Below are 22,796 nucleotides of genomic sequence, written 5' to 3' on the forward strand. Positions count from 1 at the left end.
AGCCATGAGGATTCTCTGACAGAGCTAAACCCAGTTGAGTCTAACCAATGTGAATAGGACAGAAAAACAGGGATGCTATAAGATGGTCATTCATTGAAGGTGTGGAAAAAAGCACATACAGGTCCAGAAGAAAATGTAATCTTTTCTGTGCACATCACAGGCTCATTTAACAACAAGCCACTGTCAAATGACCAAGGTCCTGCACCTGGGTTGGGGCACTCCCCAGTATCAGTACAAGCTGGGGGATGAAGGGATTGAAGAGCAGCCCTGCGGAGAAGGACTTAGGGGTACTGGTGGATGAAAAGCTGGGCATGAGCCAATAATGTGCACTTGCAGCCCAGAAGGCCAACTGTACAGCACAGGAAGGACATGGACTTGTTGGAGCGGGTCCAGAGGGGGGCCACAGAAATGATCCAAGGGCTGGAGCACCTCTCCTACGAGGACAGGCTGAGAGAGTTGGGGTTGTTCAGCCTGGAGAAGAGAAGGCTGTGGGGAGACCTTATTGCGGCCTTCCAGTAGTTAAAGGGGGACTATAGGAGGGATGGGGGCAACCTCTTTAGCAAGGCCTGTAGTGACAGGACAAGGGGTAATGGTTTTTAATTAAAGGAGGGTAGGTTTAGACTGGATATAAGGAAAAAGTTTTTTTACAATGAGGGTGGTGAAACACTGGCACAGGTTGCCCAGAGGGGTTGTGCATGCCCCATCTCTGGAAACATTCAAGGTCAGGCTGGATGGGACTCTAAGCAACCTGATCTAGTTGATGATGTCCCTGCTCATTGCAGGGGGTTGGACTAGATGACCTCTAAAGGTCCCTTCCAACCCAAAGCATTCTATGATTCATTCTATGATTTAATCACAATTTTGCTACTAAGATTTTAAATTTATTTTCTTCTCACTGCTTGTTTTCTTTTTCTGCAGCACTATTTACCTCCTATTTAATTTCTGTGAACTACTTACAAAATAAAGACATAACAATGACAATCGTAACAGGGGTAGTCAACTCTATCAGTTTTCTAAACCAAATCAATTAAATAATTACGTTGAGAAAAATAATTACAAAAGCCACCTAAAATCCTGGATTGTCTCACACACCCAATAGTCACTGCACGCCCAAATGCATTTTAACAGGCACTGCAATAAACTTCAGTGTAAGACAGAAACCGATTGACAGCAATAGAAGTCTCTTGCCCCAGCAGATAAGATTTTTATGTGGAGCGCATGATTACTGATGTTTTAGAAAAGCAATTACAATCTGTCTTTGCAGAAGCAGTTTCTCCACAATTACTGCATATTCCTCATTGTGCTCTACTGTTCTCTTTAAATTACAGTCTACAAAGCTAAACTCCCAGAATTGATACTGGGACAGAAGATGGTATTACCATTTTGAACTCATTCCTTCACACTTCTCCTAAGCAGTCAGAAACAGGCAATCACAATTCAAGCTGGTGCTCTGGTTGAAACGTTCACCTGAGCGAGAACCCCTTCATTTGAAAACTCTAAGGTGGGATACCTTCAAGTCAGGTCCTTCATAAGTCAACGCCTGTTGTCAAAGTAGTTCTCAAAAGAAAAATAAAATGCTACTGCTTTCTGTAATGACACTCTTTCCACACAGGAATAGCTCCAGAATTTCCAATCCAGGGACAAAAGAAAGGTGCAGAGTGTGACATTTACCACTTCGTGCTGTTTACTTTGGCATTATATACATACAAATGGGTGATGCCGAATCATAGAATGGTTTGGGTTGGAAGGGACCTTAAAGATCATCTAGTACCAACCCCCCTGCCATGGCCAGGGACACCTTCCACTAGACCAGTTGCTGAAAGCCCCATCCAACCTGGCCTTTAACACTTACAGGGATGGGGCATCCACAACTTCTCTGGGCAACCTATTCCAGTGCCTCACCACCCTCATAGGGAATAATTTCTTCCTTATATCTAATCTTTTAACCATGACCATTTCACCAAGTTACTAACAAGCTGTAGTTCTGTATACTGCCTATTGAAAACCTGATTTCCACACACACACCCTTTTTAAGTCTGTCAAATACAGATAGCCCTCGCACAATTTTTGCTGGTAGTATCTTTACTTTTCAATAATCTCAGTGTAAAAGGCAATTCTGCTACCTAGAAAGATCATTACAGACATAGTAGTGTACAGAGGGTGTCTGTGGAGAAGGGCTGCCCCATGCCAGACACAGCCAGGGGCTCCAGCTGGCTCCGATTTCCCCACCACAGGGCACAGCTGAGCCCCTCAGCCACCAGTGGGGGCCTCAGGGAAAGCCTGGGTAAGAAAGGACAAAATGCTGCCTGGCAGTGAGGAAAGAAGTGTGAGAAACAGCCCTGCAAGCACCAAGGTGAGGGGGGTGCTCCAGGCACCCCCACAGAAATTGCCCTGCAGCACCTGGAGAAGACCACAGTGAAGCTGGTTGTCCCCCTGCAGCCTGCGGCCAGCCATGTTGAAGCATGTGGATATGCCCTGAGGAAGCTACAGCCCATGGAGAACCCGTGCAGAAGCACGGTTTCTGTCAGTAACCGCATGTAGCTTGTTGGGGGACCGCCGCTGGAGCAGACGGTGTCTGAAGGTCTGTGTCCCCTGGAGAAGATCCACGCTGGAGCAGTTCTTGGAGGACTGCACCCTGTGGGAAGGCTCCAGGCTGGAGCTGGGGAACGGCGTGGGGAAGCAGGAGCAGCAAAGAGGAGCTCTAATGGGCTGACCACAACCTCCTGCACCACTCAGAGGGAGGAGGTAGGGGAGTCTGGGATGAAAGAATGAAGCCGAGCCTGGGAAGAAGGGGAGCGGGGGAAGGTAATTTTATAGTTTTCTCTTTGTTTCTCACCCTCCTACTCTATTTTTAACCAGCAATAAATTAAATGAATTTTCCCAAAGTCAAGTCTGTTTTGCCTGTGACGGTAACTGGTAAGTGATCTCTCTGTCCTTATCGTGACCCATGAGCCTTTCCATCTTATTTTCTCCCCGTCCTGCTGAGGAGGGGGAGCAAGAGAGGAGCTGGGTGGGGGTCTGGCAGCCAGCCAAGGTCAACCTACTACACAGTGAAATAAATAAAACAACGCATCTAAAACTGTCCCCCCTTTCTATGCCCTTTCAAAGTACGCAGAAACAGAAACAGGGACTCGGTGAGGCCACTACCCTCCCTCTGACCCTCCTCAAGCTGCACTTCGGCACAAACAGTCAGTTTCCTGACTGGAAGCCAAATGATACTTTTCCTCAAAAAGGAACTCCTGACTCCTCAAATTTTTAAGTCCTCGTTTGGCTTGTCATCAGCTTCTTAAGTCAAGGCTACTCTTCCCACAAACACAGAAATTGAAGAGTGTTTTACCTACTGTTATCAGCAGATTATAGTGAAATCAAACAGCCCATACAAACACTTTCATATACTGGCATTCATATACATACATAAACACACACACTTTAAGGTAGGCAATCCAGTATAAATTCTACACTTTGGCCTATATATAACATAGGTACCATTTATCTCCTCATTTTCATAGAGACTGACACTGCAATTATCAACAACCCACAATTACTAACCACACGAGGACAATTTCACAGTTAGCAAATGTTGGTTAATGTTTAAACTGGGAATAGATGGGCAACTTCACCAGACAGGTCAACGTGACTGAAATCAAGAAAGGTTATGTCAAGTATAAAAGGCTTAGCCTTGAAGTAATTTCCTTCGGTTGTTTTTTTTACAATCAAGTCTAATGACCCATTGTAAAACTGGGTTTTGTGAAAGCGTTAGACAGACACAATGTGGACTAAATTCAACCTGTGTCCCTCACCTCCCTAAGGCCTAAGCTAAAAGCAGACTGTACACAAATACTCTGGCTCCATGCCTCCCATCCCCAGAAAGCTTTAACAACATGGGATTTGAGACCTAGCATGTCTAGAAAGGGGGGCAGAGACACAAATCTCTGAAAACCTAAATTCAAAAGCACAAAAAGCAGAACTTCTACATTAAGCAGTTAAAATTTCTACTTTATATTACAGAATAAATACAATATCTTGCCTACTGTAAACTGTTTGTGTCCAAGCTTGTACACACATACTGTGTGTTTCTTTTAAAGACAGCTTTTAAAGTGGTTCATAAAATGCTGACTTGAGCAATCCCCATAAAGGCTTTCTGTGGCTCCCAGTAAAGACAAATCTTCGTCTTATCAGGACATACTATATAGCCCAAACAGCTTTTGAATTTTGTACAGAAGTTTTGCTTAATGATGGAACACACATCAGTTACAGCCCTGTTTTCTCCTAGCTCACAGACACCGCAACTCCTTAGCAATATTTTCCTAACATGCTATGTCATCAAAACATGTTACCAGGAAACTAGGCACATGAGTGGAAAAGGGTGCCCCAATGATGTAAAAATTGCTATAATTCTGTCTTATAATTCGCGTAATGTGCAGGTGAAGCAAGATTTACTGAACTGTTAAATCAGAGAGCCTTGCGTGATGAAACTGTTCTGTGTGTCATGAAGACTGGCACACTCTGGCTACACGATTGTGGCTGTCACTTTGACAAAACTAATTCTGAGGCTAAGATCAAATTAATTTGTCTAGCTTCTAGTAGGCAGTACAGAGGCTTCAGATTATAAGTTACAATATCACAGTAAAAGTACCTAAAAATGCCTCTAGTTAAAATACATCTTGGGACACAGCATAAATATTAATCAGACATGACCTGCACAGAAATACTGCACAGTTATTACAGATAACTTCTGGCAGTGACTGTTTACCTGATAGTTTACCTGATAATTAGGAAATGTCTAAGTTCCATAAGACTCGTGATGAAAATCAGGGTGATATAAAAATGAGACATCACAGCGTCTCTTAAAAATTCTCTTTTGGCTATTAGTGCGATAATAAACATGAGCATCCTTCTTTTCCATTTTCTGATGGAGAAGGATAAAAAGGTAAAGCCTTTTTATCTCAACAGAGAGTTGGGATCTGACAGTCATTCTGTTTTCAGACAGATGAGGTAAAGATCTACTTCTTGAAACCATCTCTTGAACCAGCAGAATTACATTGTTCTGAAGAGGGTTTCCTGACAATGCCCTTAAGACTGACAAATAAAGCTAGAAGAAACCCCTTCGTATTTCATAGAATTATTATGGTTGGAAAAGACCTCTAGGATCATCGAGTCCAACCATCAACCCAACACCCCCATGTCTCCTAAACCATGCCGTGGAGTGCCATGTCTACACGTTTTTTGAACACCTCCAGGGATGGTGACTCCACCACCTCTCTGGGCAGCCTGTCCCAGTGCCTGACCACTCTTTTCCCTAATATCCAACCTAAACCTCACTGGTGCAGCTTGAGGCCATTTCCTCTTGTCCTATCACTAGTAACTTCACTGGACTGTCTCCAGTATGTCCATATGTCTCTTGCACTGGGGAGTCTTTTTTGTTCATCTTTTCCAATAAAACTTCAGAAATCCTGTGCTCCATTACCTTTTGAGAAATCCCTGAAGGAACCGGCACTGTGTATGGAATTCAGCAGCCCACTTACTCCTTTTTATTTAAATCACTTATAGTAAGCTAGAAAGGAATCAAAATCTTTCCCGCAATTCACACTTCTTAATTTAAATGTTCCTTAACATGACTACGAACATTAGCTTCCAGAATTATACCTATATGTAAAATGCAATCTTAAAATCAATTCAATGAAAAGCTTGATTTTAGCATTTTCTACTAGATAGATTGTCTTCTTTGTTGTCCTACAATATGCAGTCACAATAACCTGAGTAACTATGTTACTGAAAAAGCAGTAATGTCTGGGGTCAGTATAAATATTACAAAGCCCATTTTTGTAAAGGGAGGACATGCTGACCCAGGTTATCATCTTACACCCTTAAGGGTAAATAAAAGTCAGGAAAATCAGACAGGGATCTGAAATACTGTACTGTTGTAAAAATCATGAAGCATCCCCATCTCCAACACATTGTCATAACCACTATGATGTTTCTGGGAAAACAGTTTGGTTTATTTAATAACAAATATGAATACGCTGAGTATGTTTCTTCTCTGTTTGTATAGTACAGTATGTTGAACCCCCAAAAAATAGATGCCATAATGTAGGGACAAACAGGGAGATGTTTTGGTTGGGAGTACAGGTTTCATTTTCTAAAGCATTCAAAGCAAGATGAAATCTTAAGGCCTTCAACCCACAACTCTAGAAGCCTTTCACCACGCTACACAATTCATTGATAGAAGCTCTTCTTTTTTTCCTTTTGAAATTCTGCATTGTTTCTACGCTTCCATGCTGTACTCCAAAAATATCATACTCCAGCGTTAAAAGTTACAGGCAATGTCTTGTGGACCAGACATTTGTTTATATTGAAAGTACAGCCAATTAAACTAAACCTTGTAATTTAAAGCTTCATGGAACAGTAATTTTTATGGCCTGATAAGTAATGGAGACAAACTTAGGTAACCCAGAAGGACCGAGACAAATGTATTTATTTAATAGCAAATGTTTACTAGTCAGGCTGCAGAAACAATACTGTCTTTTCCCCCCTTCACTGCAAAGTACTGCGTGTACACACACATGAACACAGCCAGAGAGAACAAGGAACACACTTACAAAAGAACATTAAACCAGCAGATAATTTATCTGTCCTGCTGAAGAAAGCTCAAGGAAGTGAGCCAAAATATCTGAAGAGAAGAAAACACGAGAGGACTAAACGCAAGAAAGTAGAGATATAGCACTGAATCAAGACAGCACAGAAACTTTAACCAGTACTCTACACGCGCCTACATTGATGCAACTTAAATTATTTCCTGAAGTCTCCCCAGAATCATTTACCTATGAACCCAACAGGCCACAGAGCTCCTGCCAGAAAAGATCTCTGAAATTACCACTTAAACGAAGCGTATATGGCAAAGTATTGCACTGCCCAAACGTTTAGCTAGAGGAGAAAGCAAGCATTAGATTGATAAAGAACATAACAGCAGCACTTCTGTTAGCTAATGCCTACATCTTTCAGGCTAGCTGCAATTATTTCGAGTGTGATGCTTACCTTTAATAGTTTCCTCCACAACTTCTACTACACGATCTATCTGCTGAACCTAAAAAAAGTCAAAAGGTCAATATCTAAGTAGTCAAGAACTGGACATATTTTATATAAACTTCTTTCAAAAGCATGTTCTTCTGGATTAAGGGGGAGTAAAGAGTTTGGGGCTGGGTTTTTAGCCAGTTTTTTTCATCTCGGTTCATTTGCCAAAAGTAAGTTTAAAACTCACTGCCTAACTGAAACCAAATTTTGTCCTCAGGAATAGCAAGTTCCTGTAAGTTCGGCAAAAATCAACAAATTGGTGGAAAAGAGGGACCATAGAAAAGAGTTCAGGCCTTAACTGCTGTTCATGGTCTGGGAAAGGTAGTAGTCACCCAAGCAGTCGGCACCTGGGTGGCTCAAACAGCCCTTACATGCTCCCTCTCCCCAGTCGCAACACCAAAATAGTAGATGGAAGAGAACGTAACAAGCAGCCCAGGATATTCTGAGGGCAGATTATAAGGGAGAAAATTAAGGAAGTATTGCAGGGAAAAGACACTGGAACATGGGAAAAAAATTAAAAATACGGTGGTCAAGGTTCAGGGAACAAGACGTTGCCCGGGAGTTGCTGCAGGCAGTATTTGAAAATGGAAGGGAAAGCCCCAATGCTTTTCACAAGACAGAATAAAATTTAATTACCATGACACAGCATCTCCAGCAAAGACAACAAATTTGTGTTTTACTGTTACATTTGCCAAAATTCACCCATAATGTGACAAATAGTTCAATTATTTGGTATTAGACAGATTGTTCTTTATTTAAAATTAATGGCCAATATAGAGATTTGAGTATATTAAGTAGAAGGAATCAGCATTAACACCACAAAATTAAAGATTCAGAAATTCTTAAAGTTGAGATTCTTCCTCCAGCTTTCATCCAAACTGCATATTCTATGTAGTGTCCACTACATATGCACATATATGCTTACATATATGGCAGGAAAGCCAAGTACAGAAAGCCCTACTTTGCACATTTAAATGAGTTTCTAATTTTCCCACAACATTCCTTTTCAAACATTGCTTCTCTAAGCTGTACATTATATGAAATATAATTTCCTTGGAGTGTCTTTTCTGTTTTGTTTCAAAGGCAAGCAAAAAAGCACAAGCTGCAGAGGCTGCAGGAGCAGAACCTGGTCTGCAGCAAGGAGCCTGGAACTTGGATCCCTTGCATCAAAGCCATTAAGTCTCTGTGCCCTTAAACCACTGAGTTTGTCATTTCCTGTAAACACACGTCTGCACAATCATCTCTATTTCACATTCATTTTCTAGTTGGTCTAATAGCAGCTAAAAAAAAGCTGATCTGTAATTGGTGTCTCATCTAGAGTTCCCAACTAAAGTCAGTGGGAGTCTGTTGGTTTTCTTGTCTGGGGGTGGGATTGAATCCATGTAAAACTACTTTTTTTTTTTTAACCTTTTGAAATACAGCCTTTTCTAAACAGAAATTTCTGCCACTTCAGATTTCTGGATACAGCATACTAGTTATTAATTCTAGAAATTAAGTTATTTAAAGTATCTCTAATATTGGCATTTTAATAATCTTACAAAAAGATATATATTTAAATACATTTATGGATTACAAGCATTGATATTATAGATATATGTCAATATTTAGCAATCTACTTGTAAAGAAAGCACACGTAGCATTTGTGTGGAACACACATGTATTTACATATTTGTTTACATATCCCTTTTAGATAGAAGTTTAAAAATTATGACCCAAGATACTTACATATAGACTTTCTACTTATTTTTTTAAAAATAAATAAAAAATGCAACCTGAAAACAGAAGTGTACACATTTACACCTTTAAATACAGAGAACAGCCTGTGCCAAATACTTTGCCTAAAATATTATTGCTACATAGCTCAATACTAAACTGTTAAATTTCATAATGATTTTAAAACAAAAGAAACCTGGTTGGTTCATAACCTGAAACACCTACTATTACTTTCTGTATTGTACATCTGGATAATTTTTGCATAGCTCCAAACCCCCTGTTAAACAAAGATACAGAAGAAAAAACTAGTATATTGTATTTTCATTTTATTGGATAAATTAAATAATTCTGAATATGTCTGTCAAGAAGACAGCTCATGTAAGTAATTAAAATGATACGTCTGAGAGATAATGAGATCTGCGACTAGAAATGGATGTTTATTCTGCCTTATGCATTATTTCCCACATTAAATATTTTTAATTTGAAATTATTGGAAATTGTTTGGCTAAAGCCCCAGCTGCTCAAGAATATGGAGTGCTTCCAATCTTCATTTATGAAGATAAAAGTATTTTAGTAAAACTGAGGTGAATCTGGAGTGAGAAAAGGTTTAGAGGATTCATGTTTGGAAGAAAAAAAAAGGGAAAAAAAGAAAAAAAATCACAAACTCATGGTAATGAAATTTTCTTGGATATACAGAGACCTGCAGGATTCCTTTCCCCACATCAGACTTCGTTATGGATAATTCTGTCCTGCAGTGGTATCGAAGGTAACCATAAACCCTCTTGAGCAAAGACCCAATAATGTCTCCAACAGGCATCGCAAGGCCCATGAAACGCAGAGCCTTCAGAGTTCTTAGTGGTGTATGAAGGGAAAGGACACCATTCCTCAACATTTCTTTACAATGAGTCTCAATAAACCAAACCTTCAGGACTGACAGTGTGTACATTACTGCTGGATGTTAGTCTGTGCACTGTACTTGGCTCCACATATCTTGTGAAATCTTGTTTCTAGCATAAGCATGTACATGGTGGACTTTTTGTCCATTACAAATCATTCTCCATTAGGACTTGGACAGAACAAAAGCTAACAGCAGACTGGAGCAGGCAGATGAGCAAGACTACACAAAAAAACCGACCCCAACCACCACAAATCAGGGCTGACGCAGAAGCCTGTGTTGAGATGGATATAGGACAACAGCACAGGCAAAGATCCTGGGATGAAGGTGTAGCCAAAGCAGGACATGGGCTGGTCAAAAAGCAAGGAAAAAGAAGAGTTGAATCAAAGCATGAAGCTTGAGTTGAAACAAAGACCAGGAAAAACCTTTGAGCCTTGCCGGTGGGATCAGAGCTAGGCATGAGTACAGCTCAGGAATCATATGTACCCAGCCCTCATACACACAAGAAGACATGAGGCAACCCATGCTGGGGCTGAAGCTACAGGTCACCCCTGAACATGCAAATGTGAGCCAGTCACATTTCAAACCATGCACCTTCCAGGACACCCCAGCACTCCACTGAGAGACAGAAGCCCTGAGCTCTCCAACTAAGCAGCAGTAAGCAGGAAAAGGAGTATAGTAATGCACACATGGTCCATTTCTCATTAAAGTCCCCCAGTTCTCTTTGCACTGTCACAATCACATTCAACAGACAGCCTATAGGTGTAAAACAGCCCAGAGACATGCTTATAGTGTCTGCAGTCCCACACTAGGTGATCTGTGAGTGCAGACAGACATGCACGTTGAGGATGGGAAAGACATTTGGACCAATATCTTTTTGAAGTGATAGGACTAACACAAAAGAGGAGAGATGGTCTTTAGATGTCCCCTACAATCAAAGCCAGGTGAAAAGTACTGAACTTCATAAAAGCAAACAGTTAGCTCTTTTTAGTGAAGATAGCCAATGTCTTCAATGGTCTTTTCTGAGAGAGAAGCCTCTGCTGGCTTCTCTCTGTGGCTACAGCCATGATAAGAACATAGAGGGTGGTTGTGAAAACAAGCAATTCATGAACATCCAATACTTTCTGGAGGACACAGACTGCCTTTTAATTGAGTCTGCTACATGGGCATCCAAGGCACCAGAGGAAGGCTATTTGGTTCAAGCTGCACCATTGAAGAAGCCGAGGAATGATCTGGCCCAACTACATATTGCAAGAAAGGTGGGAATGCGTAAGGCTTCCTGGCAGCCTATGTGATAAAAGGTATTCATTTTCTCTCCTCTTAATTGCAGAGATTATTTCAGATGGAGTCAGCTGCAGGAAGCACATTTATAGCAGAGGCACGCTGCCCTTTGCCAACTGTCACAGTGCACGTGCTTTCCTAAGTTATGCCACTGCCTATTAGATAAAGGTTATTCTGGTCCCATTTGAAGAGGATTAAATCCTACAAAGAGGGCATTTCAATTCCTTCAGAAAATTTATCCTTATATTGTGCCTTGAACTTTCTCTATCTCTGAAGAGATGGCCTACCAGGTGATTTAAAAAAAAATTTTAAAAATCACTGCAGAAGTTGGGAAGCATCTTGACATACAAATCAGCAGTTTTCATCAAATTCTTTTGATTCTCAGTGCAGTAACACATGAATACATGTGAGTGTAGAATACATCACACTGTTGTCTCCAAATCATAAGATGGCAGAATAATCCCTGCATCTGACATGCCATTTCCTGAAAGTGGTTGCAAGGGACGCACATCACCTGGCTGACAACCGTGTTTCTGCTTGGGAACTGGGATTAACCTGATAGAACCAGCAGCTAATAAAAATGAACCAGAGACAAAGCATGAGATGTCTGACACTTGCCAGGAGTGACTGTCTTTTGGCCAAGAAGTTTGTGGTTTCACCCTCTAATGAGTCTCAGCTCTCACAGCTGCTGACACAGATACCACCGCTGGTTAAAAATGGCACCTGGGTCCTCATCACAACCAGCCTTCTCAGGGGATTCTCCCCCAAGGCAAATGCAGTTGCCCCCCAGAGCCTGCTTCCTTTCAGCATGGACAGAAATGTCTTTCCACCAGAGGAGGTCTGAAGGTTAAAGCTTCTCTGATGTTGACATGACAGTGACAACTCAAGAATTTACTCCCAGCACCTCCCCCCGGCACAGTGAGTGAGTTTCCCAGAGACAAATTTCTCGGAGGTCACGCAAGCAATGTGTAAGCACATCAAGTATCAGCAAGTTACTATCAAAAAAAGATCACGAAGCTAGTGAAGGAGGAACTAAGACCAGAAATACTGAAGTCTATTCATGTTTATTGAAAACACCTCCAAAACGTAGCCAATGGTTGAGAGAGAGCAAGGACAGGGTACCCACCGTATAGGAAGCGGCAGCAGCTGCTTGCGCAGCATGAGGCTACTGCTGAAGCAAATGTCATCAGCACTCAGCTGCTCATGAACATCCCGGGAGCAAGCATACATATATATATATACACACACATACACATAACTACTTATATTAAAACAATCTTTTTTTTCTCATCTAGGGAAAACCCTACACACCGATTTTCATTCATATAGGTAAGAAACAAACTGGTTACTACATAGATAAAATAATCTTCAGTAATTACAACCCGCTATTTGTAACCCTAAAGATTTTAAATCCAGTTCACCAGCTCTCAGTTTCATTTCACCTTGTTTAGGCAGCAATGTCGGATGTTAAAAGCCCACTCAGCCTATCCCCTCTCTAAAGCCAGTAAAAGGGAACTACATGGCTTCAAAAGTCACTTCAGATCTTCTGAAAATCTAAATTATCTTAGAGATAATTATCTTCATTGACCATAAAGGGAGCTGAGCAAAACAAACTCTCAAATTACAGCACTTAGGCAGCATAAATCCAGGCCTCAATACATAACTTCAAAAGGCATGTGACTAGCCACTTTGGCTTCAGAGGGATAACATCTGTGTTTAAAACCTTTGCTGACAACACCAACCACAGTAATGGGCAATATTCTGGTTTAGGAAGGCAACCTGAGAGCAGGATCTGCACAAACTTTAAAGAGAAGCAGATTACCCCAAAAAAGCACATAAACAACTGATTTTCATTGCTAAACACTGACGCAGCTTAAGTATAATTTAGATAAGAATGAATTCCTACACCTTTTGATTCATAGGACAGTACATAACTGCTGTGGAAATACATAGTTTTTATTTGCACATCCAATTTTCAATTTAAAAGCAGGTGCTTAACTGCAATTCTTTCCTGACTTCCCAGGTTCAAGCATCATATTTGAATACCAGCATGGCAATTCAAAAGCCAAAGTCGAGAAGCTGAGAGGTACTGACTAAGCTTGAATATTGCATGAAACCATTCTTGGCCGTGAGTTATAGAAGAACAGTGTGCACTTGTTCCCAGGCTTCCAGCACACTTTCCAAGAAATTCTGCTAATTCAAGTCATTCAAAATAAAACCCCATCAAATTCGTCTTTCATGAAGTACACATTGGATATTTGCATTTATGAAAGGCTCCAGCTTAAGGGCAGCAGAAAGGCTTGCAATCTTTAACACAGTCTGACCTTACAAACACTGCAAGGTAGGGAAGCATCATTACCTGTTTTGCAAACATCACTGAAACTTTTATGACCTGAACATTAGAAATATCATACAATATGTCATTCTTATTTAGGACGTCACAGTGGTAGGGCTCTACAGGTATTTGGCATCTTGGTAATTACACTGATTTTCTTCCATAATGGCACTGTTAAAGCTCTGCTCACTGAAGAGTTTTACAAATGGAGAACAGAGGCACGTTAAGAGTACACCAATTATAGATTTTTATAGCGTTTCTTATACCAAACTATCTATTTTCTAGCACTGATCCTAGTGACGTGCTGCTACTGGGAGTGTTCAGCACTTCACTAATCATACTAGACAGTTTCAAACTGGACGTTAAATTACCTAAAGCTTGTCTTACAGAGTAGAACAGCCACAAAAAAGGGTTATTTGAAGGTCAGGGGAATGCAGGGAGCCCCTGCAAATCCATTTGCATGGTTATATGTTTCTCCTTAAGGCCGTGGCTTCAGGCTCAACTCTGGCCAAAGAGCCTGCAGTAACTACCATGCACAGGACCTGCACCTTCTGACTTGCAGCGTAGCAGCAGAGGGGGGATTACAGCCAGCCTTGGCGACACTGGATATATTTTGTGCAGATGACAGAATGGGCTGAAATTCTTCCCTTGGGAAATGGGAGATGACGACAGATAACTGGACTTTGACGCTAGATGTTACACTGGGAAAGATGGGGAAGGAAGGAGGATTGGGGCTGACATTCTCATCCAGAAAGTGAGGAGATGCACTCATCTGCAGAGCTGTTGTATGCCATTAACAGGATACACAGGTGCATCAGTCCCCACGCTTTCAGTTTGTCCAGTAGGTCTGATGATTTCAAAGTACAGATACACGGGGCTTGTGAAGCATCTTGCCTATGAACCCTTAGCAAACTCGTCAGGGGTCCCAACATGTAGCATCATCTGGACACTAAATACCTTAAAACTCCAGACAAGCGTCAAAGAAATTTTCATTCCATTCCATTCCAATGGTTCAACTTATCACTGGGAACGAGGGTTTTGCATGCCCTTGCATGCAACACAGGAAGTGAGGAAACACTACAGTTACTTACAGCCATTCGCGAGTCCCGGAACATAACGTGTCTGCTAAGTCTTTCACTACCCTTTGTCCCCCCCCTTGCCTTCCCTTATAATCCCCTCAAAACAATCAGCATAGATGAAGTCACATATCCTTCGTTTTAGCAACTTAAAATGAAAAGTGAGGGACAACTCTAACTACGAGAGTTGATTTCCCTTTGCAATACCATATGTGCGCTTGAGTTTGAAGTAGATACACTACTCCAAACATAAAGCAGTAAGCTTTGGAAACCGCCTGGGTGTAAATGGCTGTGAGCCTATGTAATGCATCGTGTGTTTCATGGACACTTCACACCTGGCAGTTTTATTACTACCTGGAGCTTCCCCCTTCCAGAAAACAGCTCCTTTACCTTGCCATGTTTTGTTATGGTTTGCCTTAACACAGCCCATGGCAATGCCCCAACCCACATTATTTTTTAAAAAAGCGGCAATGACTAGAGAAACACAAAGCACAGTAACATCACAAATGATAACAGGGATATGAAGTTGCCCTTCCTTCCCTCCTGCCCAAATCAAGTAATAAAGAACAGTGGAAGTTCAGTCCTGTATTTCTCAAGTGCAGATCAAAACAAGCCCTGAGTTACTAGAATTTCGCTGGTAGTTACATTGCAACTTCCTCCTCCATCCTAACAAGACAAGCAGAAGAGCCCTGTGACACACTTTGCCCTCATAAAGCTGCCCCAAGGGAGTTATAATTGCTGGTAAATAACCATGTTCTCAGACAACACTGTTCTTTAAAAGAGGAAAAACAAAAATAAGAAAATAGCAGAACTTACATAAGCAACAATAAATCAACTGTATCTCTCAGCCAAGCTGAAGATGAGACCAACCTGGTGGTAAAGCAAGACTTCCAAAACTGTACTCTTAGTGCTTAAAATTTTAAAGCAGAATCAATATCCTACTGCCAACAGAACACTTTCTCAATTCTGTCAAAACTGCTTTTCAAAAATATTTTGCGACGGTAAGATAACAACTCTTATCCTTTAAATACAGTCACCCCCTCACACACACTCTTTGTAAAAGGAGAAGAAAATCTTATATATACAAACTGAAGACATGGACAATAGCTGCCCTTAGCTTTGCTTCTGCTAACAGTTATGCCTGAAGTTTAAGACCTTTCTGAGCTCCAGCATCTATTACTTAAAGCACAGTAAATTTTACCACAGCAATGACAGTTAGAAGACAGTGTCCTTATTGTGAAGACCACATTTCGGTATTTTCAGGTCCAATTCAAAAGTACTTGGAAACGCTGCATTAACAGCCTAATTTATCTCCTAACATAAATCTTTCTGTAATAAATACAAAACCACAAATATTTTTCACTAAACACTGGGTCTCGGTACCAAAATGAAGATGAAGCGGCTAATTTTCAGAAATTACATGGTACCTAAAAAGGAATGTTTTAAAAAAAAATAAAAAAGAGAGAAAGAAGAATAATGATCAAACTTCAGGTCCCCAAGTTTCCTAAGTTGCATTCACCAGAACTGAAACCTCAAATTACAGTCTTGGTCAAAGGATAGTGACTCCGTCCCCCCCCGCCCTGTCTTCCTATGTGTAGATATTGTTATATTCACTTCAACGACCAATTACAGATCATATAACTACATTGCCTCTGAGCCAAGAGGAAATCCATTCACCAGTTCTTTTTTGTTTTTCCTAACCTGCTGCACAGAGTAAGTTGCATTTAATTTATCGCTGTCTTAGAGATGACAGCACCGCAGTTCCCTTGCACATATTTGTGTAAACTAAGACTGCAGAGTGTAATGGAAAATTTCTTTCTTCCTTTAAACTGTAACTATCAATGTAATATAATCTATACAGAATAGTGTGGCTTTTTACAGCCCTTGAATGTCACTTCTGGGCACTGAGTTAATTTATAGGCATTAAGGTAGATGAGAATGGCAGCTGGGAAAAAAACTGGGAGATAAAATATTTTGAGTGACAGCATTAATTAAAAATACAAATAGCACAAGTCCATCTTTATAAAGAATTCCAATAAATCAGTTAATGAAGCCACCTTCTTCCTAATTCCAAACAGACTATTATTTTACTTCAAAATTACTTTGAACAAGTGCATCTTGTATGATCTTCTAATGAAAGTGAAAGCTTTGGAACATTCTTCTTGTTGTTGTTCCTACAAAATCTTAGTTTCAATGTGAATTCATGACACTGAAGTGGAAACACATTGACCTCTTCACATTTTTAACGCAGAAACAATGCTGCAGTCATCTGCTCTGGCTTCACATAGGAGAGGGCAGTTTCGCTGTAATTCGCACGCTAAATCCAATGACAGTGCTTCAACTCAAAGATGCCTTTTACAAATTCATCCAGTTTTAATCTAAAGGCTTGAACAATGAAGAATCTTTGTTAGCTTGTGCTTTGACTCCTGCATTTTCATTACTATTTTACAAAGGTGATTCAATTATACAGTAGTACTTCATTCCAAAGGATACTGAAGGCACTTCACTAACTGAATGAACTCGAAAGCCCTCTGGTTACCTTTTCAAGGTAAAGCTTGGCAACTGTTAACAGCTCAGTCACCGGTGGGTTTAACTCTTCAGACTGCATCAAATTTAAACAAAATAATCAATGCCATTTGCCATTCTACGTAGAAGTGTGAAGTAAAAAAACAACCACCAAACCCTCAATTGTGCCCGTGTAATTTATATGCTCTAGCCTTTTGCACTTTTCCCACTGATTTTAACAAAGGATGTATTTCTTTGTCTTAAAGCAAATAAACTGTGATATTTTAAACAGTACGGTAACGGATATCTTCACCATCCTGGATGAAGCCTGGATATTTTCAGGTTACAAGGGGCACTGGAACTCAGTCCCACCAACAGTATCCCTTTCCTTCTCCCCTCATGCCTCAACCAAACCAAATCACCCTGGATGAAAGAAGGCCCAGGTGCTGTATAATGCAAGAAGAGTAATGGGGTACCAAGCTACGCTGCTGCTTTTTCCAAAAGAAAGGCAACAACGCATACATTGACCTATTGAAAACATTTATGAAAACCTTTGATTTCTATTTGATAGAGACACATACCCCTATAATGCTCAAGCCTTTCAGGTAGTCCTGACGAGGTTGGGCTTGTGGCACACAGCCTGCTAGAACCACTTTCTTCTTCCCTTCTTGGGCTTTCCTAAAGAAGGACAGACAGAATGTTAGTTTCAAAATCAATTTCAAAGTAGTCATATTATGCATGTGACACAGGAAAGCAACCACAACGAAAAAACATTCCCAAATCAGAAGCAACTTGAACACGTTTGAACTTCAGAAACCAAACAAACCACCACGCCAAAAGAACCTACGAAGCTATCGGGCTACAGCACACGTGGCTTAGTTTGGGGAGTACCTACAGAGACCGTTACCACTGTGCATCTTGGACAAAAGTACAACCGTGAAAGCCCTAATCAACTTCAGCTAACCTTTATTTGCCACAATGACAGCAGAGAATCTGGTCAAGAAAGATGGAGATATTAAGCTCAATTCAAGAGGAGTTACACGAATGCAAGGGACAGCCTATGCAGATGGGAACCTCTAGCTCAGAACGTATGTAGCTCAGAATTTATGTAACACCAGTCAGAAGTGGCCAGTTAAATCAGTCTTCTGATGTTTACTTAAAAATGTTTGTTTACTTAAAAATGTCCATTTACTTAAAAACATTTAAGTAAATGTTTACTTAAAAACATATAGAGCATTTTCAAGCTTTAAATGCTTGCCTTTGGCAGAGAAACATTTGTCTGGTTATTAACTTACATAATTCCTTAGCTTTGGTGCTACCTTAGCACCAAGTCGGAAACCAAATTTCTAAGATTAAACCGTTAAGACTGTTCATTTTGTTAGTAATATTTTGACTCACTTTGAATTCAACACTGAATATCAAACCATCACTGAATCTTGAAACTACAGGAAGCCCTGAACAAAACTATCGGCTGCATACAAAACACTGAGATGCAAAACCTGCTTATGTTCATTAAACGTTGAAGATCATTCATCAACACATTAACCCAGCATGACTACTGCATTCTAATGTGCAAAACAGTAAAGAAGCGAAGCACTGAATAATTTTAGCAGATTTGCTAGGTCTGACATATTACGGGTTGCTCTAAGAACTATCTTTCACAGTTGCATGCTGTATCACAACCTCCTGGCAGACTTCTGTCAAATTGAAACCTTGTAAATCCATATTTTCTCCAGCAATATATGGATTCATGAAGTGTTTACTGTTACATTGGAACAGGCTAAGACATGTCATAACATTTTTCAGAAAAAAATTTCTTATCCAAAATACACAATTGCTTAGACAACTTTATACTCTTCAGCTTGCTTAAGCTTTCTCCCAATATGAATGCGCTAGAGAAAGTGATGTGGAACAAGTGCAAAGATGCTACGCCGACTATCTGGAGATCTCCAGCAAAAGCAAATTTAACAAATTAAAAAATAAAATCCCACCAGACTGGTACCAGACACAGTTCCACTACTCACAATTTCCACCTCATACTCATAATACAAACTTATTTACAAATTATAACTCAAATGAAATCTCACAAGAACACACAAATTGTAGTAGTAAAGATCACAAGGCATTTTGCCGAATACCTTGTGTTGGCTGCTACACTAAAATGAGGTATTTTGAAGGAAAAAACCTAAATATCCTATACACAGACAAGTATGTATTAACAGGAAAACATATTACGCCTGTTACCTCATATCTAAACGCAGCAAATCTCTGTAAAATATTCATTTTTGTTGTAGTGGGACTTTCAGGAAATCTTCACACATTGACCATACAGAGTCTCATTGGACCTCTACTTGCCTGCTAAGGTGTATAATATAAATGCAAATCCTTTTATCTCTTCCTTGATAATACTTCTGTGCATAAAGAACTATGATGAAATGCTAATTTAGTATATTTCTTAGGCGGGGAACCTAGCAACATGCCTTCAAAATCTGCAATCTTCCTTTTCTGTCAGTGGTAAATATTTAAGGGTTTTGCAAAACTTCAATAGAGGTCACCTACTTCTACACATCCAAAAAAAAAAAAATTCCTACTTCATGCATTACCTAAAAATGTCACACAGCACCATGTGACACTCCACTAACTCAAAGGATAAAAATCACTACTTATATAGTCTAGCAGACTCAACCTAATGCCTCCAGGCAAGACAATAAAACCTGTCTCCAGCAAACAAAGCACACATCCCTAGGCAACTCTGCATCTGGTATAATCTGCTGCTAGCAACAGCCGTCTCCATCTACTTGAAAACCTTTGAGCACTACAGAAGAAAAAGCTTTCATTCAAGTCTTTTTATCTGAGGAAAAAAAAAAAACCAACAAAGTTTCCCTTGACACATTAAATGGCATTTTAATGTTATTTCACAGCTTTAACATTTTGCCATGTCTTCCGGGACTATAACTGGAGCTAGGGGGAAAAAAGTTAAACTGAATATTCTTCATAATAAGCATTGCCTTCATTTAACTTTTTGAAAGTTGTACAGGTCTCTACAGAATAAAGAATTTTGTACACTGAGATTTTTTTGCTTTAAAATGCAATTAAGTGGAAATGTCAGAACTAAATTTTCAATCATAGTTAATTTTCATTACATCCGTTATACATGTACACTCCATGAAACCCATCATAAATGAAAAATCATTGTAAGGAAGTTATGAAAATTTCTGCCTCATTTTCAAGAAATCACTTCTCAAAATATGCATTCCAGTACTATATTGTCACCTCCTTTTAATGTGCTTTAATGAGCCCTCCTCATATTAACAAAAGGCTGCAAAAATTATTCCTCAGAAATCTAGTTAGCACAGCAACAGTATTAGAAATGCCTTTATCCTTCAAAAACATGAATAGTAACGAGAATACCACCTCATTGAATCTAGTAGGTGGCATGAATAAACACATCTTCCCTTTTAGACACCCTTTATATTCTTCAATTACATGAACCTTACCTTGAACTTTCAATTTAATTGACTCAGGAAACATTTGCTAGAAATACACTCTTTTCTAAAAACTACTTGCAAGATATACATCTGAATAGAAATTTAATTAGAGCAATTCTTTTTTAAAGAAAAGAATCATTCAAGCTACTTCCTAAGTAATGGGTGGGGAACAAAAAAACAAGTGAGAAACAACAGGGGCATGAAAAATAAGTACTGCATACAGTAGGGGACTCATACAAGATCTGTAGTGAGAGCATAGATTATAATCCGTTGCAACTCCATTGCATAGATATAGCCATTGCAACTATAATTGTACTGTCAGACTTCATGAAATATGTTCAATGGATTTTTCTTTCTACAAAGCAAATTTGAGAATATAACTAAGATGGGGAGAAAATTCTGCCTTGCTTACGTGCACTTCCAATTTGTCACATTAGGAATCTGCCCACACTAGAATATTCTGCTCACAATTTTATGTAACATGTTGCATCGTTCATCTACGTTTTACTTTTTGAGCTCCAAAAAAAATGTGATCAGTAAAATGACAAAGATAAAGAAACACCTCCCACCCTCCAAAAGAGCCCCCTGTAAGCATTCCTACATCAGGACTGTGTGTATAGCAACACTGCTGGATACCATGGCAGACGGTGCAGGAAGCTGTACCACTTTTTGATGACTCACAGATACTCAGGTGGAATCAACACAGGAAAGAGGTCAGGGACCTTTCCCTGATTCCCTGAGGTTCAAGTCTAAGGAAAACAATTAAATAAAAAAAAAAAGAAGTGAAAGCAGAGAAGATGGGCTAAGTCCAATGGAAAACAACCTGTGGCATCGGAAGTAATTGCTACCTTGCTCTTTGCTAGAAGAGAGGCAAGAGAAGCCAGATCATCACATCACTGCTCACTTCCCCTTCCATAAGCAGAGCTGCCCACTGGACTTTTATAAGCTGTGGATTCTTCAGTGAATGACTTCTAGCTTTCAGAGAGCTACCATTATGACTCACCAAGGTATCCCAGCTGTGCAGGAAGGCATGGCAGGCATCTGAAACCAAAAGCAGCCTGTTCTGCCAGGAGCAAAGCTGGGAAACTACAGACTGGTCAGCATGAAACAGGCAATTTGTAAAGCGCTGCTCTAGTACCAGATATGTGAAACCAAGTATTATACCTACAGACCCCCAGATTTTTTCCTCCAAAACTCATTGTTGGTGAAATCAAATAATGAAGAAGTGTTAAAATAATGAGAAGAAGGCTGCCTGCAGCATCAAGACTAAGTAAAAGTCAAATACAAGAGACAAAGCGAGAGAAGAATTTTCAGCAAGCACAATAAATTAGGGGGAAAAGTGCTTCACAGTGAGATCGTTAATCTTTGCAATGATAGTAGTTGGGAAATGTTCGTAAAATAGTAAGAGGAACTATTCTGACTGCTAAAGTACAACGGGAAGTATCTTTGTTGTCTGAAATTAAAATGGAAGTATTTCAACCTGAATCCTACTAGGCAGATGATAACTAACCATACTCTCAAGTTAGTTTTTACATCAGTGACCTATTTCTACCACACACAGTACCTCCCCTCCACATTGCTGTACCAGCACAAACCTGGAGACTTTCACATTAAGATGTGTATAGTCAAGTCGAATTGCTCAATGCACCAGTGTAGTCTATTTGTGTCATTCTGATGGCCTTCTACAATGCAAAATCCGCAATGCCCCTTATTACGTATTTTATAAAAGTATGTAGCCATAAATCAAATGGGAAGTTTGTGTCTAGAAATGCCCAAAGAAATGTTAGTCTACATGAAAAAGTTCTGCTAAGGCAACTCTAGCTGAATACAGTCTGAGCTGGGTATACGACAAGGTCAGGCTGCCAAAGGTTATAGAAAGTAAAACTGGGGGGATACTACTTCCTAGGCTGTAGAAATGATGCCGTGATGTCTCTGGGGAAAAAGAAATGCTATTTGGCTAAAGATTCAAATGTGTGAAAGATCTTCCAACTGTCTCATCTGCTGAATTAATCAGTAGGAAGCCACAAGTTCTAAAGAGAGCCCAACATCCCTGGAACGAAAGGATGGTGCCTGTATAGCATCTGGAATACATTCCTGAAAATCCATAAAATCACACAGCTATTTTCTGTCTGAAAAATTACAAATGGTAACTTAAACTGTGGCTTTACAGGCTTTGAGCCAATCTAGTATCTCATTACTACCCAAAGGCTTGCTTCCCATCCTCCCTGTCTGCTACTGCTGCTCCTACCTTCCTCCAACTCCAACTCCTCCTCTTTCTCATTTCTGGCCATCTGCTATCACTCCTCCTCTGCTCCAAGCTCTGCAAGACCCTTCCAGGGCCCCATTCAACTCACTGACATAGGAGAAACCTACTGAGCCGAGTTTGGGGTTTTTAAAAAAAAAAAAAAACACAACACTTTACTCCATTAAGT

The 22,796-nt window shown here is 40.0% G+C and overlaps 1 protein-coding gene across 9 annotated transcripts in view; it reads right to left on the reverse strand.

Moving 5' to 3' along the window:
• CDKAL1 (CDKAL1 threonylcarbamoyladenosine tRNA methylthiotransferase) overlaps nucleotides 1-22,796 on the reverse strand; it is a 421,562-nt gene that overhangs the window by 267,785 nt on the left and 130,981 nt on the right. For all 9 annotated transcript variants that reach the window (XM_075083912.1, XM_075083908.1, XM_075083916.1 and 6 more), the window contains 2 exons: nucleotides 17,458-17,554; nucleotides 7,036-7,084 (listed from right to left, as the gene is read on the reverse strand). In XM_075083912.1, the coding sequence (XP_074940013.1) occupies nucleotides 7,036-7,084; nucleotides 17,458-17,554 (146 nt within the window). The remainder of the gene's footprint in view (nucleotides 1-7,035; nucleotides 7,085-17,457; nucleotides 17,555-22,796) is intronic.

The sequence above is a fragment of the Phalacrocorax aristotelis genome, chromosome 2 (assembly GCF_949628215.1).
Source record: "Phalacrocorax aristotelis chromosome 2, bGulAri2.1, whole genome shotgun sequence".
Classification (NCBI taxonomy): Eukaryota; Metazoa; Chordata; class Aves; order Suliformes; family Phalacrocoracidae; genus Phalacrocorax; species Phalacrocorax aristotelis.